The sequence below is a fragment of the Orcinus orca genome, chromosome 20 (assembly GCF_937001465.1).
Source record: "Orcinus orca chromosome 20, mOrcOrc1.1, whole genome shotgun sequence".
In the NCBI taxonomy this organism is placed as follows: Eukaryota; Metazoa; Chordata; class Mammalia; order Artiodactyla; family Delphinidae; genus Orcinus; species Orcinus orca.
In genome coordinates this window covers 27,769,652-27,784,216 of record NC_064578.1, presented here as the reverse complement: position 1 = coordinate 27,784,216, position 14,565 = coordinate 27,769,652, and the positions used below count along the sequence as shown (strand labels likewise).

At 50.5% G+C, this 14,565-nt stretch overlaps 1 protein-coding gene across 7 annotated transcripts in view; it reads left to right on the top strand.

The window, feature by feature from the left end:
- The window catches only part of NLRC5 (NLR family CARD domain containing 5), a 59,132-nt gene that overhangs the window by 33,877 nt on the left and 10,690 nt on the right, over positions 1-14,565 (top strand). For 3 of the 7 annotated variants that reach the window (XM_033418990.2, XM_033418989.2, XM_033418987.2), the window contains 13 exons: positions 706-795; positions 984-1,046; positions 3,375-3,461; positions 5,233-5,316; positions 6,111-6,200; positions 6,596-6,661; positions 8,327-8,410; positions 8,498-8,581; positions 10,930-11,016; positions 11,531-11,608; positions 12,401-12,484; positions 12,809-12,892; positions 14,461-14,544. In XM_033418990.2, coding sequence (XP_033274881.2) covers positions 706-795; positions 984-1,046; positions 3,375-3,461; positions 5,233-5,316; positions 6,111-6,200; positions 6,596-6,661; positions 8,327-8,410; positions 8,498-8,581; positions 10,930-11,016; positions 11,531-11,608; positions 12,401-12,484; positions 12,809-12,892; positions 14,461-14,544 — 1,065 coding nt within the window. Of the gene's footprint in view, positions 1-705; positions 796-983; positions 1,047-3,374; positions 3,462-5,232; positions 5,317-6,110; positions 6,201-6,595; positions 6,662-8,326; positions 8,411-8,497; positions 8,582-10,833; positions 11,017-11,530; positions 11,609-12,400; positions 12,485-12,808; positions 12,893-14,460; positions 14,545-14,565 lie in introns of those variants that run through there. The other 4 variants (XM_049703792.1, XM_033418988.2, XR_007474436.1 and 1 more) reach the window with 3 other exon arrangements.

Sequence of the window (14,565 nt, the reverse complement as noted above, 5' to 3'; positions counted from 1 at the left end):
CAAGCTGATGGAGGGTTTATGGAGCGAGGGAAATGGAGACCCCAAGGATGCCTCCAAGGGCAAGATGGAAGCATCTCACTTTCTCTAAGGCAGTGGTTCACAGCTGGAGGGTGATTTTGCCCTTCAGGACACATTCGGCAACGGAGACATTTTTGTTATCGTGATGGCAGAGGTGGGTGGGAGGTCATGCTACTGCTGGCATCTAGTGAGTAGAGGTCTGGGATGCTGGTAAACTTCCTACAGGACAGCCCCCAAATCCAAAGAATTATCTCTGTAATGCTGAGCTTGAGAAACTCTTAAGGACCTAAAGCTTCCCGCTCCTTGTCAGCAAGGACTCACCTGTGAGTGCTTAGGATAAAAACAATATAATAATAACAATAAGCATGGGTATCGTGCTGGCAGTGCACCCTAGAGGAAGGTGTATAAGTAGTTCCGTTTTTCAGATAAGGAAACTGAGGTTCAGAGAAGTTAAGCTACTTATCCAAGGACACACAGCCAGTAAGCAGAACTAGGACTCAAACCTCAGTCCACTTGACCTCAAGCTCCTATTTCTCGCTCTTGAGTTCCTGTCTCCTTCCTTAATGCCTGGCTGACCCACCAGCCCCCCATCCTTTTCATTCGCCTCCAGCCTGTCCAGGTTTCTTGCCCACTGATCTTGCTTGGTTCCAACTTGCTCACATAGGGCCCCGCCCCTTTCCTACTCAGGCTGACCCAGATGGAACTGTCCCCAAGGAGCCCCCTCCTGCTGGCTGACATCTTCAGCCTGTGCCCGCGGGTTCAGAAGGTGGATCTCAGGTGAGCATTGCCCTGGGACAACCAGAACCTAGGAGGGTGGTGCCTGGAGCCTGTTGGATGTGAAGGGCTAGGATGGAGATAGTGGGACCCAAATCAGAGACTCAGCTGCTGGAGGAGGGGGGCCTGCCCCCTGGGGGCATGCTGAGGCTGTGGTCAAGGGTGGCTGACCCAGGTGCTGTCTGCTCCAGGTCCCTGCATCACGCGACCCTGCACTTCAGGTCTAGCGAGGAGCAGGAAGGCGGGTGCTGTGGGTAAGTCCCCCGGAACCGTGCCTGAGCAGCCCGTGGGGGTTGAGGACGGGCAGACTTGCCTCCTGGATGTCCAGAGCAGAGGACAGACTGAGAGGGCTGGGCTCCGTCACGGGCAAACAAGGAGTCCACAGCAGACAGGATTAGAGCTCAGGGGCCTGGTCTGCGGAAAAGCTTTAAATACCAACCCCACAAGGGCCTGGCACCTTGGGCAAGTTCCTTAACCTCTCCAATCCTCAGCTCCCGCAGCTGGAGAAGGGAGACGCTATATTTCAGGCCGTTGGCAAAGAGGAATTGAGGCAATGTGTAAAGCACGAGAGGCACTCACAGTTACGAGTGTCCCCCTGCGCCACACCGCTGACTCTTGGACCAGTGCTCTGTGGTTGCCTTGGTGACAGGGGAGCCAGCATTGCACAGGATAATGGGGCCAGAGAATAACCTCTAAGTACAGAGATGACGTTTCTGGTAGCTATTTGATGCCACTGGCTCACCGAGTGACCTTGGACCAGACCCTTCTCTCTGCGTCTCAGCCTCCTCAGCTGCGAAATAACAATAAATAAAGAGCTGATGTTTGCTGAGCATCTGTAGGGCACCATTCTAAGAGCCTCATGCAGATTACGTCCTATAAGCCTCACAGCTGTGGTCATGCAGCAGGAAGGGGTACAGCTGGGACTTGAATCCAGGGAGTCTTATAGCGCTCCTGGCCCAGGGGCAGGCAAACTTCTTCTGTAAAGGGTTAGATTGTAAATATTTGGGGTTTTCCAGGCCATAGGGTCTCTATCACAGCTATTCAACCCTGCCATTTTAGCTTGAAAGCAACACAGACAATATGTAAACGAAGGCGTGTGTCTGTGTGCCAGTAAAACTGGAGTTATGGACACTGAGACATGAATTTCATGTAATGTTTGTGTGTCATGAAATGTTACTCTCCTTTTGATTTTTTTCTCAACTGTTTGAAAATGGAAAGACTATTCTTAGTGTGCAGGTCTTATAAAGCAGGCGGTCTTGGGCTGTAGACTTTCCAATTCCTGTCTTAACCCAACACTATCGTGACTTCTAGAATACCTTCATAGTTTCCGAGTCTGTGATTTCCAAAATGTAGGACAAAGACCAGGGTGGGATGATTTTTAGGAGGTTGGGCCGATAGTAGAGTACTTTAGCTTCATTGAATTCCTCCCTTTTCAATTCTCTGATTAAGGCCAAGAGGAAGCCTCAGTTAGGTGTTAGTGTGTCTACAACACCTCTTAACATTTGCTAAGCTCCCTTTTAAATAAAGAGAGAGCTCTCAGCAGGTGCCAGTGTCTGGCTTGAATTTAATGATGATATTTTGCTCCTGTTTCCTGTATCCTTATGCTTATGGTCTGTTTGGGGCAGGCAATCCCAGTTTTCCACTGGAGTGAGTGATACAGGGTTTCCTTTTCCAATAAATGCATTAAATAAAAAGAATGAGCTGATTTAAAAATATGAAGTAGGGCTTCTCTGGTGGCGCAGTGGTTGGGAGTCTGCCTGCCGATGCAGGGGACACGGGTTCGTGCCCCGGTCCGGGAAGATTCCACATGCCACGGAGCGGCTGGGCCCATGAGCCATGGCCGCTGAGCCTGCGCGTCCGGAGCCTGTGCTCCGCAGCGGGAGAGGCCACAACAGTGAGAGGCCTGCATACCGCAAAAAAAAAAAATTAAAAAAAAATAAAAATATGAAGTAAACAGTAGGGTAATAGGGAATTTAGGACTATGGAAAAAATCATGAAGGAGAGTAACAATGATAAAAATTTTAGATACTGGTTTTAGGTACTTTCTCATTTTAAGATTTTTTTTTTAAGTTGCTGGCTGGCCGTAAGCTGTTCATTTACCTTATTGTATAGTCTCGGTGTAGGCCTCTCAAAGACACTTACTATTACTTTTGATTCCAGCATCAATAACCCTCTGCAGGAGCAGACATCACCCTTAGTCTCCTCCACTCCACCCTCATGTCTGTCGATTAAAGTGACCGCCAAGAGCTGTAGTTCACCTTGAATCAGAATCAGTCTGGAGAGCCTTGTTCCTAGAGCTTTTAATTCAGCGCATTTGGGTTGCGTTCCCAGAACATGCCTCTCACCAAGTTCCCAAGGGATGCTGCTGGGGGTGGTCGGGGACCACACTTTGAGAACCACCTCCCCAGAGGGAGAATGTTGGTGGGATCTGCTGTGGAGGGAGGTGGGAGTGGTGGATGCTGGATGTTTCCAGAGAATCCAAGCTTGGGTGAGGCCCCGCTGAAACTCAGAGGCCACACCCAGGACTAGCCAGGGCAGAGGGTCTGAGTGGCCCCATCCCCGGTTTGCACCCCTTCCTGCAGCAGATTCACAGGCTGCGGCCTCAGCCAGGAGCATGTGGAGCCGCTCTGCTGGTTGCTGAGCAAGTGTGAAGACCTGAGTCAGCTGGAGTAAGTCGGGCAGGAGGGGGGAGAGGAGCCCGGGAGCGTGTGCCTGGGTGGCACCGACAGGGTGTGTGTGCATGCGTGTGTGTGCACTCAGCACCTCTCAGGACCAGCTAACAGGGCATGGGATGCCTGGGACTCAGTCACGTCCACGTGGTTTCTCTGTCCCCATTTTATCCCTACCGTTCCCCACTGCCACCATGGTGGAGCTAATTCAGGGTATGCCCTTGATCTAATTTGGGGAGCCCTTCACAAAGGGCCACAGGAGCCCCTTGGCCTCATGTTGATCAGGGCACTGGAGCTCTGCTGGCTGGTGGGGCCTGAAAGAAGGGATCCGTTGGTTGGCCTGGCAGGTGGTTAAGAGCAACAAATGCCTCAGCCTGCGGAGGGCCCTGGAGGGTGGGGATTTGTGGGCTGTCGTATGGATGAGAAGTGGTATCTGTGTGGCCTGTCTTGGGTGCCCAAATAGTGCAGCCCGCATGGGTAGGTGAAACAAAGCTAATACCTATTGAGTAGTTTCTCCACTGTCCTAAGTGCTTTACATATTCTTTTTATCCTTCCAACAACCCTAAGTACTATTATCCCCATTTTATAGATGAGAGAACTGAGGTACAGAGAGTTTAAGAACCTGCCCTAAGTCACACAACTAGTACGATGCAGTCTTTGCTCAAAACTGAGGAGTCCAGCTTAGGACAAGCAAGATGTAAAGAGAGCTGTCTACCCGAAAAAACACAATTTAAGTTCCTGTTGTGATGTGGCCAAGGAGAGAAATGCGGCTGATGAAAATCATGTATTTTAAAGAAAGATGAATAAGCAAGATGTCTTTAAGTTTTCCTGTTTTTTCATTATAGAGGGAACTTTTGCTTATTTTAAAGATTATTAAGTGTCTTCCTGAGACAAACTAGTTTTTCATTTTTAAAATTTCTCAGGAAAAGACAAAATAAACAAGGCTTAAAAGTGTCATAATCAGGGGCTTCCCTGGTGGCGCAGTGGTTGAGAGTCCGCCTGCCGATGCAGGGGACACGGGTTCGTGCCCCGGTCCGGGAGGATCCCACATGCCGCGGAGCGGCTGGGCCCGTGAGCCATGGCCACTGAGCCTGCGCGTCCGGAGCCTGTGCTCCGCGGCGGGAGGGGCCACAACAGTGAGAGGCCCGCGTACCGCAAAAAACAAAAAAAAAAGTGTCATAATCAGGGGCAAAATGAGTTCAAAGATGCAGGACAAAAATCAGATATTCCCGGACATGCTGATTATATTGTTTCTGAAACTGTAGCTAAAACCATAGAATGCTACAATGAAGGGAAATAAGAAAGTCTTCCGGTGCAATTTCAGATATTGCATTCTCAAATTAAAAGAAGAAATATGATGGATAAATACATCCTCCACATATCTTTCTTTTTCCTGAATTTACTCTTGTTCAAAAATTATGGCTCCCAACGGATGCAGGCCAAGTGCGTGGTAAAAGCTAATTGCTTCTTCTCTAACCCCTGAAAGCCTGCTGGAGGCACTTGAGTCCTGGGAGTGGTCACCAGATACTGAACGGGAAGATGAGGCCGGGTTAACTGTGGTGCTGGTGAAGGGGATGGTGGTGATAATTCTAGTGGTGATGCCTAGTAGCAGTGATGGGATGGTGCTGGTGGTGATGACGGTGCTGTTGGAACAGAAGTAGTGCAGAGTGGTGGAGGGGATCATGGCAGTACTGAGTGGGTAGAGTAGCAGTGATGGTAACTGGAGAGAAGGCACGTCTGAGCACCAACAACCTCCTCGTACCTCTTGCAGCCTTTCAGCAAACCTGCTGGGTGATGCCGGGCTCAGGTGCCTCCTGGAATGTCTCCCTCAGGTGCCCATCTCCGGTTCACTTGAGTAAGTGTCGAGCAGCTTCAAAGACAGCAAGGAGGAAGACTCCCCAGGGCCAAGAACATTAGTGGGCTTCTTTGAGGCATCCCTAGAGAACTGCAGAGGACAAGGGCTGGGGAGGGGAAAGGGCTGATTCTTACCTCGACCCCTGCCTACCTTGGGTCCTTTCTTCCTTCCCTCATTGCCCACTATGGGCAGAGCTCCCACCAGACACCCAGGAGAGGCTGTGACTAAAGCTTGGTGATCCAAGTTGACTCCGGGTAGGGAGCAACAGTTCATCTCTAACCAGCTGCTGGGTCTCAGTTGTCCTGGCTCTTGGTCCATCCCATCCCTGAAGCTCCTCTGACCAAATCTATGGGACACGGATTTGCGGATGTCGCCACAGCAGGGAGGGTCCCTAGGAAGTCATCCTCACTCACTCAGTCTCCCCAGTGACCTGGGAGACTGGCGGCCAGAGCCAGGATACAACCCGTTGCTAAGCAGCTGGGCCTTGTGCTCTGGGCATCCCTGACCCCTGTGGGGCTGGAGTTGCCAGCCTGGCCTCATCATCACGCAGTCTCAGACCACAGGGGCAGCTCTCAAAGACTCACAGTCTGGTGCCTGACCTGCCCTGTGTGGGGATAGCGCCCCTCTGGCCTCTCTCTGGACCTCAGTGTCTCCACCTGGAGAACGGACACTCGGACATTGAGGACGCTCCTCTGGGAGATGACAGCTGGAAGGGAAGAGACGAGGGGGGCTGGGCAGGGCTCCACTGAGGTGCTTCCCCCACCCCCCCATCCTGAACCTCTTTTCTCTTCTAGTCTAAGCCACAACGGTATCTCTCAGGAAAGTGTCCTGTGCCTGGTGGAGACTCTCCCCTCCTGCCCACGTATCCGGGAGGCCTCAGTGAAGTAAGGCGACGTTGGTGCCACGTTGGTGGGGAAGCAAGACTCGCACACTCAGTGGCCCTCCATCTGTGTGACTTGGGCAACCTCCGCCCTCTCTGAGTCTCAGGGTTCACTGAACGTGGGATCATAGTTTCCATCCTCTGAGGCCCGTGTGCCACAGGGCCTAGGGAGGCCACGGGTTAGGGAACACCAGGTTTGGGGTCCTTGAAGAAGGAGGTGGGAGTCTCCTCGGGTCGGCACGGGTCTCTCCTCTGGTCGTCAAGGGTCTCTCCCGTGGCTTCCACCCGCCCTTGCCCCTGAAGACCCAGCCCCCTTCCCTCCCGCACCCCCTGGTGCCTGGGTCCCAAGGATGCCGGCGAAGCTGGGCCCTCGGCTTCCATACACCCCTCTCTCTGCAGCCTGGGCTCCAAGCAGAGCTTCTGGGTTCACTTCTCCCGACAGGAGGAGGCTAGGAAGACACTGAGGTAATTTCTGGTCTGGGGGGACGGGAAGGGGGGACAAGGGAGAGGAGGTTGACCCTGTGGTGGCCTCCATGCCTCCTTCCTCTCTGGGTCCTCTCCTCCTTCACACACCCTGCTTCAAGCTACTGCCTGGGTTTGCCTCTCCCCCACATCTGCCCCAATCTCCCCTTACCTCCAGCCCCTGGGCTGGGCCTTTGAGTGGTATTTGTGCCCCTTAGCCACGTCCTAACTATAAGTCTGGAGGCTTCTGAGTTAAGAGCTCAGACTCTGGAGCCACTTGGGATAAATCTTAGTTCTACCACTTAGCAGCTGTGTGACCTTGGACAAGTGACTTAACCTCTCTGTGTTTCAATTCCTCATCTGTAAAATGGGAATAATAGTGAGACCTACCCTTTAGGGTTATTGTGAGGATTGAATGAGTTAATATATATAAAGTGCTTGGAAAGGCCCTGGCTTATTTGAGTGTTGTATCAGTTGTTTATTATTACTGTTATTATTATCCCCCCCGGTAGCCTTGAGCTCTGTCTGTCTCTCTCAGCCTTGGGTTAGTTCCTCTACATCTTACTTCACCTTTGGTCGTGGCCTCTGAATCGGTCCACTGCCTCTGGCTAGGCCTCCTCCACTCATCCCACAGCACCTGGAGGGGTCTTCCCAACACACACATCTGAATGTGGTACTCCGTTGCTCAAAGCCCTTCGGGGGCTCCCAGTTGCCCTCAGGATAAAGTCCAAATTCCTTGGCCTGGTCTTCTCCCTCAGAGTCTGATCTGGCTGTCACCTCCCGCCATATTCCTCCTCACTCCCCCCACCCCACTCCACACACACACCACCCTCACACCAAGTATATACACACCACATACCACCCACCCACCCACACACACAGCACATGTGCGTACAAATCCAGCCACAAGGGATCTTTGTTCCCCAGACACGCACTGCCTGATGAAGCTTCCCTGCTTCTGCGCACTCAGCCTGACGTTTTCTTCCCTACATTTTCTGAGATCAAATTCTCCTAATCCTTCAAGACCCAGCTCAAATGTCAGCCCCTCCTGGACAACTCTGGTGGCCCCTGTCCTATGAGAGGGAGCGGCCCCGTGGTGCTGTGCTGGGCCCTCTTCTCAGCCCGTCTGTCTGTGAGACAGTGTCCCGAGGCCTGTCTGCCGGCCACACGGGGCCAGGCAGTGGGAGGGCAGGGCCACAGCAAGAATCCCAGTCCCTCCTGCCCCCGAGGGAGCCTGAACTAGGGTGGTACTGGAGACTAGGGAAGCGGTCATGGGTTTGGGGTGTGGAGTCAGGCTGACTTGGATTGAAACCCGAATCTGTCCCTACTTCTTACCAGCTGTGTGTCCTCGGGTTGGCCACTTTCTCCGTCTGTAGGTGATGCTTTTGGGGTTCAGTGAGATACTACATGTAAGGCAGGCACTCCTGCGTGCTCACATGGCGCACCCAGAGGCTGGCCCAGGGCCTGCCGTATAGTCAGGGCTCAGTAAATGACTGACTCCTCGCACCTTCTTGGGAGGTGTCTTTCCAAAGAGAAGAGAAGCTCCCAGAGCAGGGGTTGCATCTTTGGCCTTTTCTCAGGCCTTCGCACTCAGTGGAGGCTCCCCCATGTGTCCTGGCAGTCCCAACAGGCCTCGCCCAAACTCTGACCCTTGCCCTCTGCCCTCAGGCTGAGCGAGTGCAGCTTCGGGCCAGAGCACGTGCCCAGACTGGCCACTGGCCTGAGCCAGGCCCTGCGGCTGACGGAGCTCACGTGAGTGACCAGGCCCCGCCCGTGGGGGCAGCTGAGGGGGGGAGAGTCCCTGCCAGAACCTCTCTGGTAACTGACCTCTGTCTGCAGGCTGACCCAGTGCTTCCTGGGCCTGGAGCAGCTAACCATCCTCCTGGGTCTGCTAAAGTGGCCGGCAGGGCTTCTCACTCTCAGGTATCGCCTGCCCGTGACCCTGGGAGGGGGCCGTGGTGGGAATGGGGGGCAGAGGTGGGCTCTGAAGTATGGGTCCCCCCGAGGTCATGGTCTTAGCCGTTTCCTGCGTCCAGAGCCCTGCCACCTGCCTGTAGGACCACCCTGCCCATTAGTCCCAGAAACCCGCTCAGGCACAGAGAAGCCTCCCTCCCCAAGGTGGGGCCTATGTTTGGAGACTTCAGAAAAAGAGGAAACTGAAAAGGACACCGAGCTGAGGTCAGAAATAACATGTAACAAATATCATGTTTGTATGTTCACTGCGATCATTTTAAAACTTTCAGAAAAACAGAAGATTCCAAAAAGTAGAAAAACAATTCTGAAAACTCATTTTCTCATCACCTAGTTCTGACAGTTGTTCCTGGTTTTCCATATTTGCCTCGAATTTTTACTTTTTAGCTGAAGTGTCTTAAAGTAAGTTATAGATCTCATAAAATATCAGTCCAAAATATTTCACCACAAGTCTTTAAAAAATAAGGACATTTTCTACATAATCACAGTTGAATTAGGACACCTACAAAAATCAGTAGCAATTCCTTAGTGTCAGGTATTACCCAGTCCAATCTCAAATTCCCCGCTCTCCCCAGATGGGACGCTGGCTCTTTGGATCCAGGATCCCGTCAAGGTCCCCATTTGCATGGAGTGGTGATGGCTCTTCGGACTCGTAATGGGTGAACCGTTGACAAAATCGGTCCCCTGTGCTGTAGACCGTCCCACTTTCTGGCTCTGTCTGGTGCTTCCTTGTGATGTCATTGAGTTTGTTCCTCTAACCCCTGACTCTCCTGGAACTGGAAAGGCTCCATGGGATTTGTGTCTAAAAATACCTACTTCATGGCCAATACTGTGCACTTTGCAACTCAGCCCACGATGAGGCACATAGAGTCTGGTTGTTCCCCAACATGACATTTTTAAAAATTGTGGTAGAATACACATAACATAAGATTTACCATCTTAACCATTTTTAAGTGCACAGTTCAGTAGTGTTAAGTACATTCACATTGCTGTGTAACCGAAACTTTTCACGCAAAACTGAAACTCAGTACCCATTAACCGCCCCCCCATTTTCCCCTCCCCCCAGTCCCTGGCTTTCTACTCACCTTTCTACTCTGTTTCTGTGGGTCTCACTCCTCTAGGTGCCTCCTACAAGTGGAATCATACAGTATTTGTCTTTTTGTGATGGGCTTATTTCACTCAGCATAATATTCTCGGGGTTCATCCTTGTTGTACCATGTTATAGAATTTCCCTTCCTACTTAAGGCTGAATGATATTGCACTGTGTGTACACACCACATTTTCTTTAGCCATTCATCCATCAGTGGACGTTTGGGTTGCTTCCACCTTTTGGCTATTTTGAATAATGCTGCTACGAACATAGGTGTACAAATATCTCTATATCTCAGCTTTCAATTCTTTGGTGTAGAATCGCTAGATCACCCCAAATAGCATTTTAAAATAAAACTTGTCTTACTCTAAAAATAATGTGTACTCCTCGTAGAAATTTGTGGAAAACCCAGAAGAACGTAAGAAGAAAATAGTACTTTGAAAAAAAAATTCAACATAACTTTAGAAGCAGCAATGTTTTAAACAGCTCTCTTTTTTCCTGCTTCTAAATTAATTCATACAGGGACTTCCCTGGCAGTCCAGTGGTTAAGACTTCGCCTTCCAATGCATGGGGTGTGGGTTCAATCCCTGGTCGGGGAGCTTAGATTCCACGTGCCTTGTGGCCAAAAAAACAGAACATAAACAGAAGCAATATTGTAATAAATTCAATAAAGACTTTTAAATAATGGTTCACATCCAAAAAAATCTTTAAATTAATGCATACACATTGTAGAAAGTTCAGAAAATACTGAAAACTAAAGAAGAAATAAAATGAAAACACTTCAAGAGAATTCTACAATTGAAACAATCACCATTAACATTTAATATATTTTTCTCACAGCTCTGTCTCCCTGTTCCTCACCATATGCGTTTTTCCCTTTCCATATATATTTTTCCTTTTTTAAATACAAAATTGGGATCATGTTTCATATACAGTTTTATTTCCTTATCTTTGCAACGTGACGTTATGTAGACCTTTCCTTAAACCTAAAAATATTGTTTAAAAAAATAATATTTTCCCTTTGGATGGTTGCATAACTGTTAGAACAAGGATGATGTTAATTTTCTGTTTTATGCTTATGCCTAATTTTAAATTTTATTGTTTTTAAAATCAGCAAAACCCAGAAAGCCTCTAGGCAGCCCCCTTGGCACTTTCCTCCCCGCCCCCACTAACCCTAGGCGACCTTCGTCTGTGTCCACCTCTGTGACAGGGTGGAGGAGCCGTGGGTGGGCAAAGCCGGGGTGCTCACGCTGCTAGAAGTCTGTGCCCAAGCATCAGGCAACATCACTGAAATAAGGTAAGTCCAGGGAGGAGGCCCCTCAAGTTCTTCATCTTTTCATGACCGTTGGGACCATCCGTCATCTAGACATTGGTTTCTTGTCCTGTGCGGTAATAGCTGCATCCCTAGTGAGTTCTCTGGGTCCCCAAGATGGCAGGAGCTCCTGGGGCATATGTGAGGGGCTACACAGACTTGTTGGGACTTGTGCAGTAGGCAAGCCGCAGGACCAGAGAGAGGGAGGCAGCCCCAGGTTCAAGACAAAGAGCTGTTAGATCCCAGACAGACACTGCTGGAAGTCCATGCTGGTTTTCTGGAAGGGGCCCCTGGTGACAGTAACACACACCATGGCTCTGTGACCAGAGGTGCCAAGATCCCATGGACTAGCTAAGAGCAAAGGCGCTGGTGTCTCACTGACCTACGTCCAGATCCCACTGGGTCTGGGAGCTCAGTCCGCTGAGCAGCCCCAGTCCCAGCACAGCCGATACTGGAAAGCTGCTGTGGGCCTCACGCTGGCTACCCCTTCCCTCCTCAGCATCTCCGAGACCCAGCAGCAGCTCTGTATCCAGCTGGAATTTCCCCATCAGGAGAACCCAGAAGCCATGACCCTCAGGTGAGACCCAGTACCTGGGGCCCCAAGAGAGAGGCTGGTGATGGAGGGAGGGGGAGAGGGGGGTACTGCTGCTTCTGACCAATAATTCTTATGCCCCTGCTCAGAGTCCTTTGATGCCCAAAGTCTCTACATGGCCTGTGAGATCTAGCCCAACCTACCTCTTCATGCTATCTATCCCTACCCCAAACCCCAGTCTAGGCTCCAGCTAAGCTTCCAGTACCTTAAACACCACCTTGCTCTCTTTGACCTCAGGGCCTTTGCACAGGCTGTTTCCTGCCCAGAATATTCTCTCCTCCCTTTCCTTCTTCATCCTTCTTCACCTGGCTAACTCGACCTCATCCTTCAGGTCTCAGTTTAAATGCCACCATCTCAGGGAGGCCCCTCCAACCCACCCAGACTTAGTCAAGTCCTCCCATCCTCCATTCTTACAGATGCCTGGGTTCACAGCTCCTCTAATCCATACAGCACGTTTCTGGAAATTAACATGTCACCTCTTTGGGGGAATGCAGCCCTGCAAGTATACATTGTGAGGACTAGACCATAACTGGATCTCAACCCCAACTCACTTCCTTGGCTGGGTCTCCTTGTGCAGTGAACAACCTGCACAGCCATACCAGGTGCCCCATCCTGACCTCTCCTTCATAGTACTTCCCATGATTGATTAGTAAATTGGGGGACTTTATTTGATTAGCATTTATTTACCACCGTAAGAAACGCTCCTTGCAGGTAGGGACTGAGTCCCTGGTACTGAGCCAGGTGTTTAGAAGCTGCTGCCTCCCTCTCCACCTCCAGGCTGGCTCACTGTGACCTTGGGACCCACCACAGCCTTCTTGCCAGGCAGCTGATGGAGACCTGCGCCCGGCTGCGGCAGCTCAGGTCAGCACCCTGAAACGCTGTCTGGGGCCCTGAGTTCTCTGATTGACCCCAGTGCCTGCTCCAGGCCATAGGTGAGAGGCTGGCCAGTGCAGGATGGAGATGAGCAGAGCGTGGGGCTGTGCTAGCATTCTTGCTTCCCTCTGCAGGAGAGAATCACACCTGGCCAGTGGGGGAGAGCCCCAGGGTGGCAGAGGGGAGCCCTGCCCCACTGGGAGCTCTTGAGTGGGCCTTTCGCCTCTCTTAGCCTCCCCATCTTTGTGTGATGTTTGATCCCTGAGGTGTGTCCAGCCTAAAATCCTCTGGAATATGCTTGGACCTTTTCAGCTTGTCCCAGGTGAACCTCTGCGAAGCCAGTGCTCTGCTGCTACAAAGCCTCCTGCTGTCCCTCTCTGAGCTGAAGCACTTCCGGTATGCAGACAAGACTTTCACTCAGGGCCTCCCCCGCCCTCCCCGCCCCCTGCAGCTCAGCCCCACCCCCACACTTCCTGTTCTCCCCAACCCTGCGCTCAAAGGAGCTCTGTGTCCCCATCCCATGGGCTGGGACCACACATGACCCTGGAGATGATGCCAGGGTTCACGGTCATCTACATGGCCATGTGGCATGAAGGTGATTCCCTTTTGAATGCTCTTTCTTTTTCTTCTCTTTATTATTTGGAAATAATTGCAAACTAATAGAAAAGTTACGAGAAGACTGAGAAGCTCCATATGCCATTTTCCCAGATTAACCCTTTGTCATTATTTTTTCACATTTGCTCTTTTCTTCCCTTCCTTCTTCCTCACCCCTCCCCTCTCTTCTCCACCCCCTCTTTCTTGTTCTGAACCATTTGAAAGTAAGTTGTATAATTATGCCCCTTTGCCCCTTAATATTTCAGTGAATTTCCTAAGAACAAGAACATTCTCTCCCCTAATCCAGTAAAAGTATGAAATTCAGGCAATTTAACATTGATATCCTACTATTATCTAAGCTACAGTTTATATTCCAATTTTGCCAATTGTCCCAATGATGTTTATTGCATTTTTTTTTTTCAGTCCTGGATTCCTTCCAGGATCACACACTGTGTTCAGTTGTCATCTCTCTTTAGTCTCCTTCAGTTTGGAATGTGTCCTCAGCCCCTCTTTGTGTTTCACGCTGTCATGACATTTACATGGCAGGTATTTTGTAGAATGCCCTTCTGCTTGACTTTCTCTGCTGTTTCCTCATGCTTAGATTTAGGTTCTGCATTTGGGGCAGGAATATCACAGAGGTGCTGCTGTGTTCATCTCAGTGTGTCACATCGGGAGGCACATGATGCCTACTTGTCCCCTTACTGGGGATGTTAACTGTGATCTCCTGGTTAAGGTGGTGTCTGCCAGGTTTCTTCACTTGCAAAGCTACTGTTTTTCCCTTTGTAATTAACCAGTTATCTGGTAGGAAGATACCTTAAGATGATGTAAATATCCCGGTCTTCCTCAAACTTTCACCCACGAATTTTAGCATCCATTGATAATTCTTGCCCGAATCAAATACCAAGTATGATGGTTGCAAAGTGGAGCTTTTGTAACTCTCAGTTCTCTTTTAATTCAGCCGATCACATCAGGGGGAAGGTCTCCTTTTGGTACTAATATATCTTTAACACCCTCTCCAATACTTGCTACATTTTCTGTTTAAATAAAGATGCAGAGCTCATGGTAAATGACAGTAACTAGTTAGACTTCACAGTGATGCCTGATTATGACAGACATTGTGAAGTTGCTACCTGAATGATTGTGGTTTAAACAAGTATTCAACTAGTCCATGTTCCTGCCTCCAAGCTATGTCTTGACTTAAAGATTCCCTGATGGGAGAGATTTATGAAGGGAAGGAAGGTCCCCTCCCACTGCCCCCCAGGAACCATTCCCCACCCCACCTCCTTGCCCTCTGCCATCAGCATCCAGAGCTCCCAAGACCCAGAGCTCCTACCTGACCTGCCTCCCTTTGGCCCTTTGACCCCCACCAGGCTGACCTCCAGCTGTGTGAGCTCCAGTGCGCTAGCCCACCTGACATCTGGTCTAAGCCACTGTCACCACCTGGAGGAACTGGAGTGAGTTGTGGGGTGGAGGGG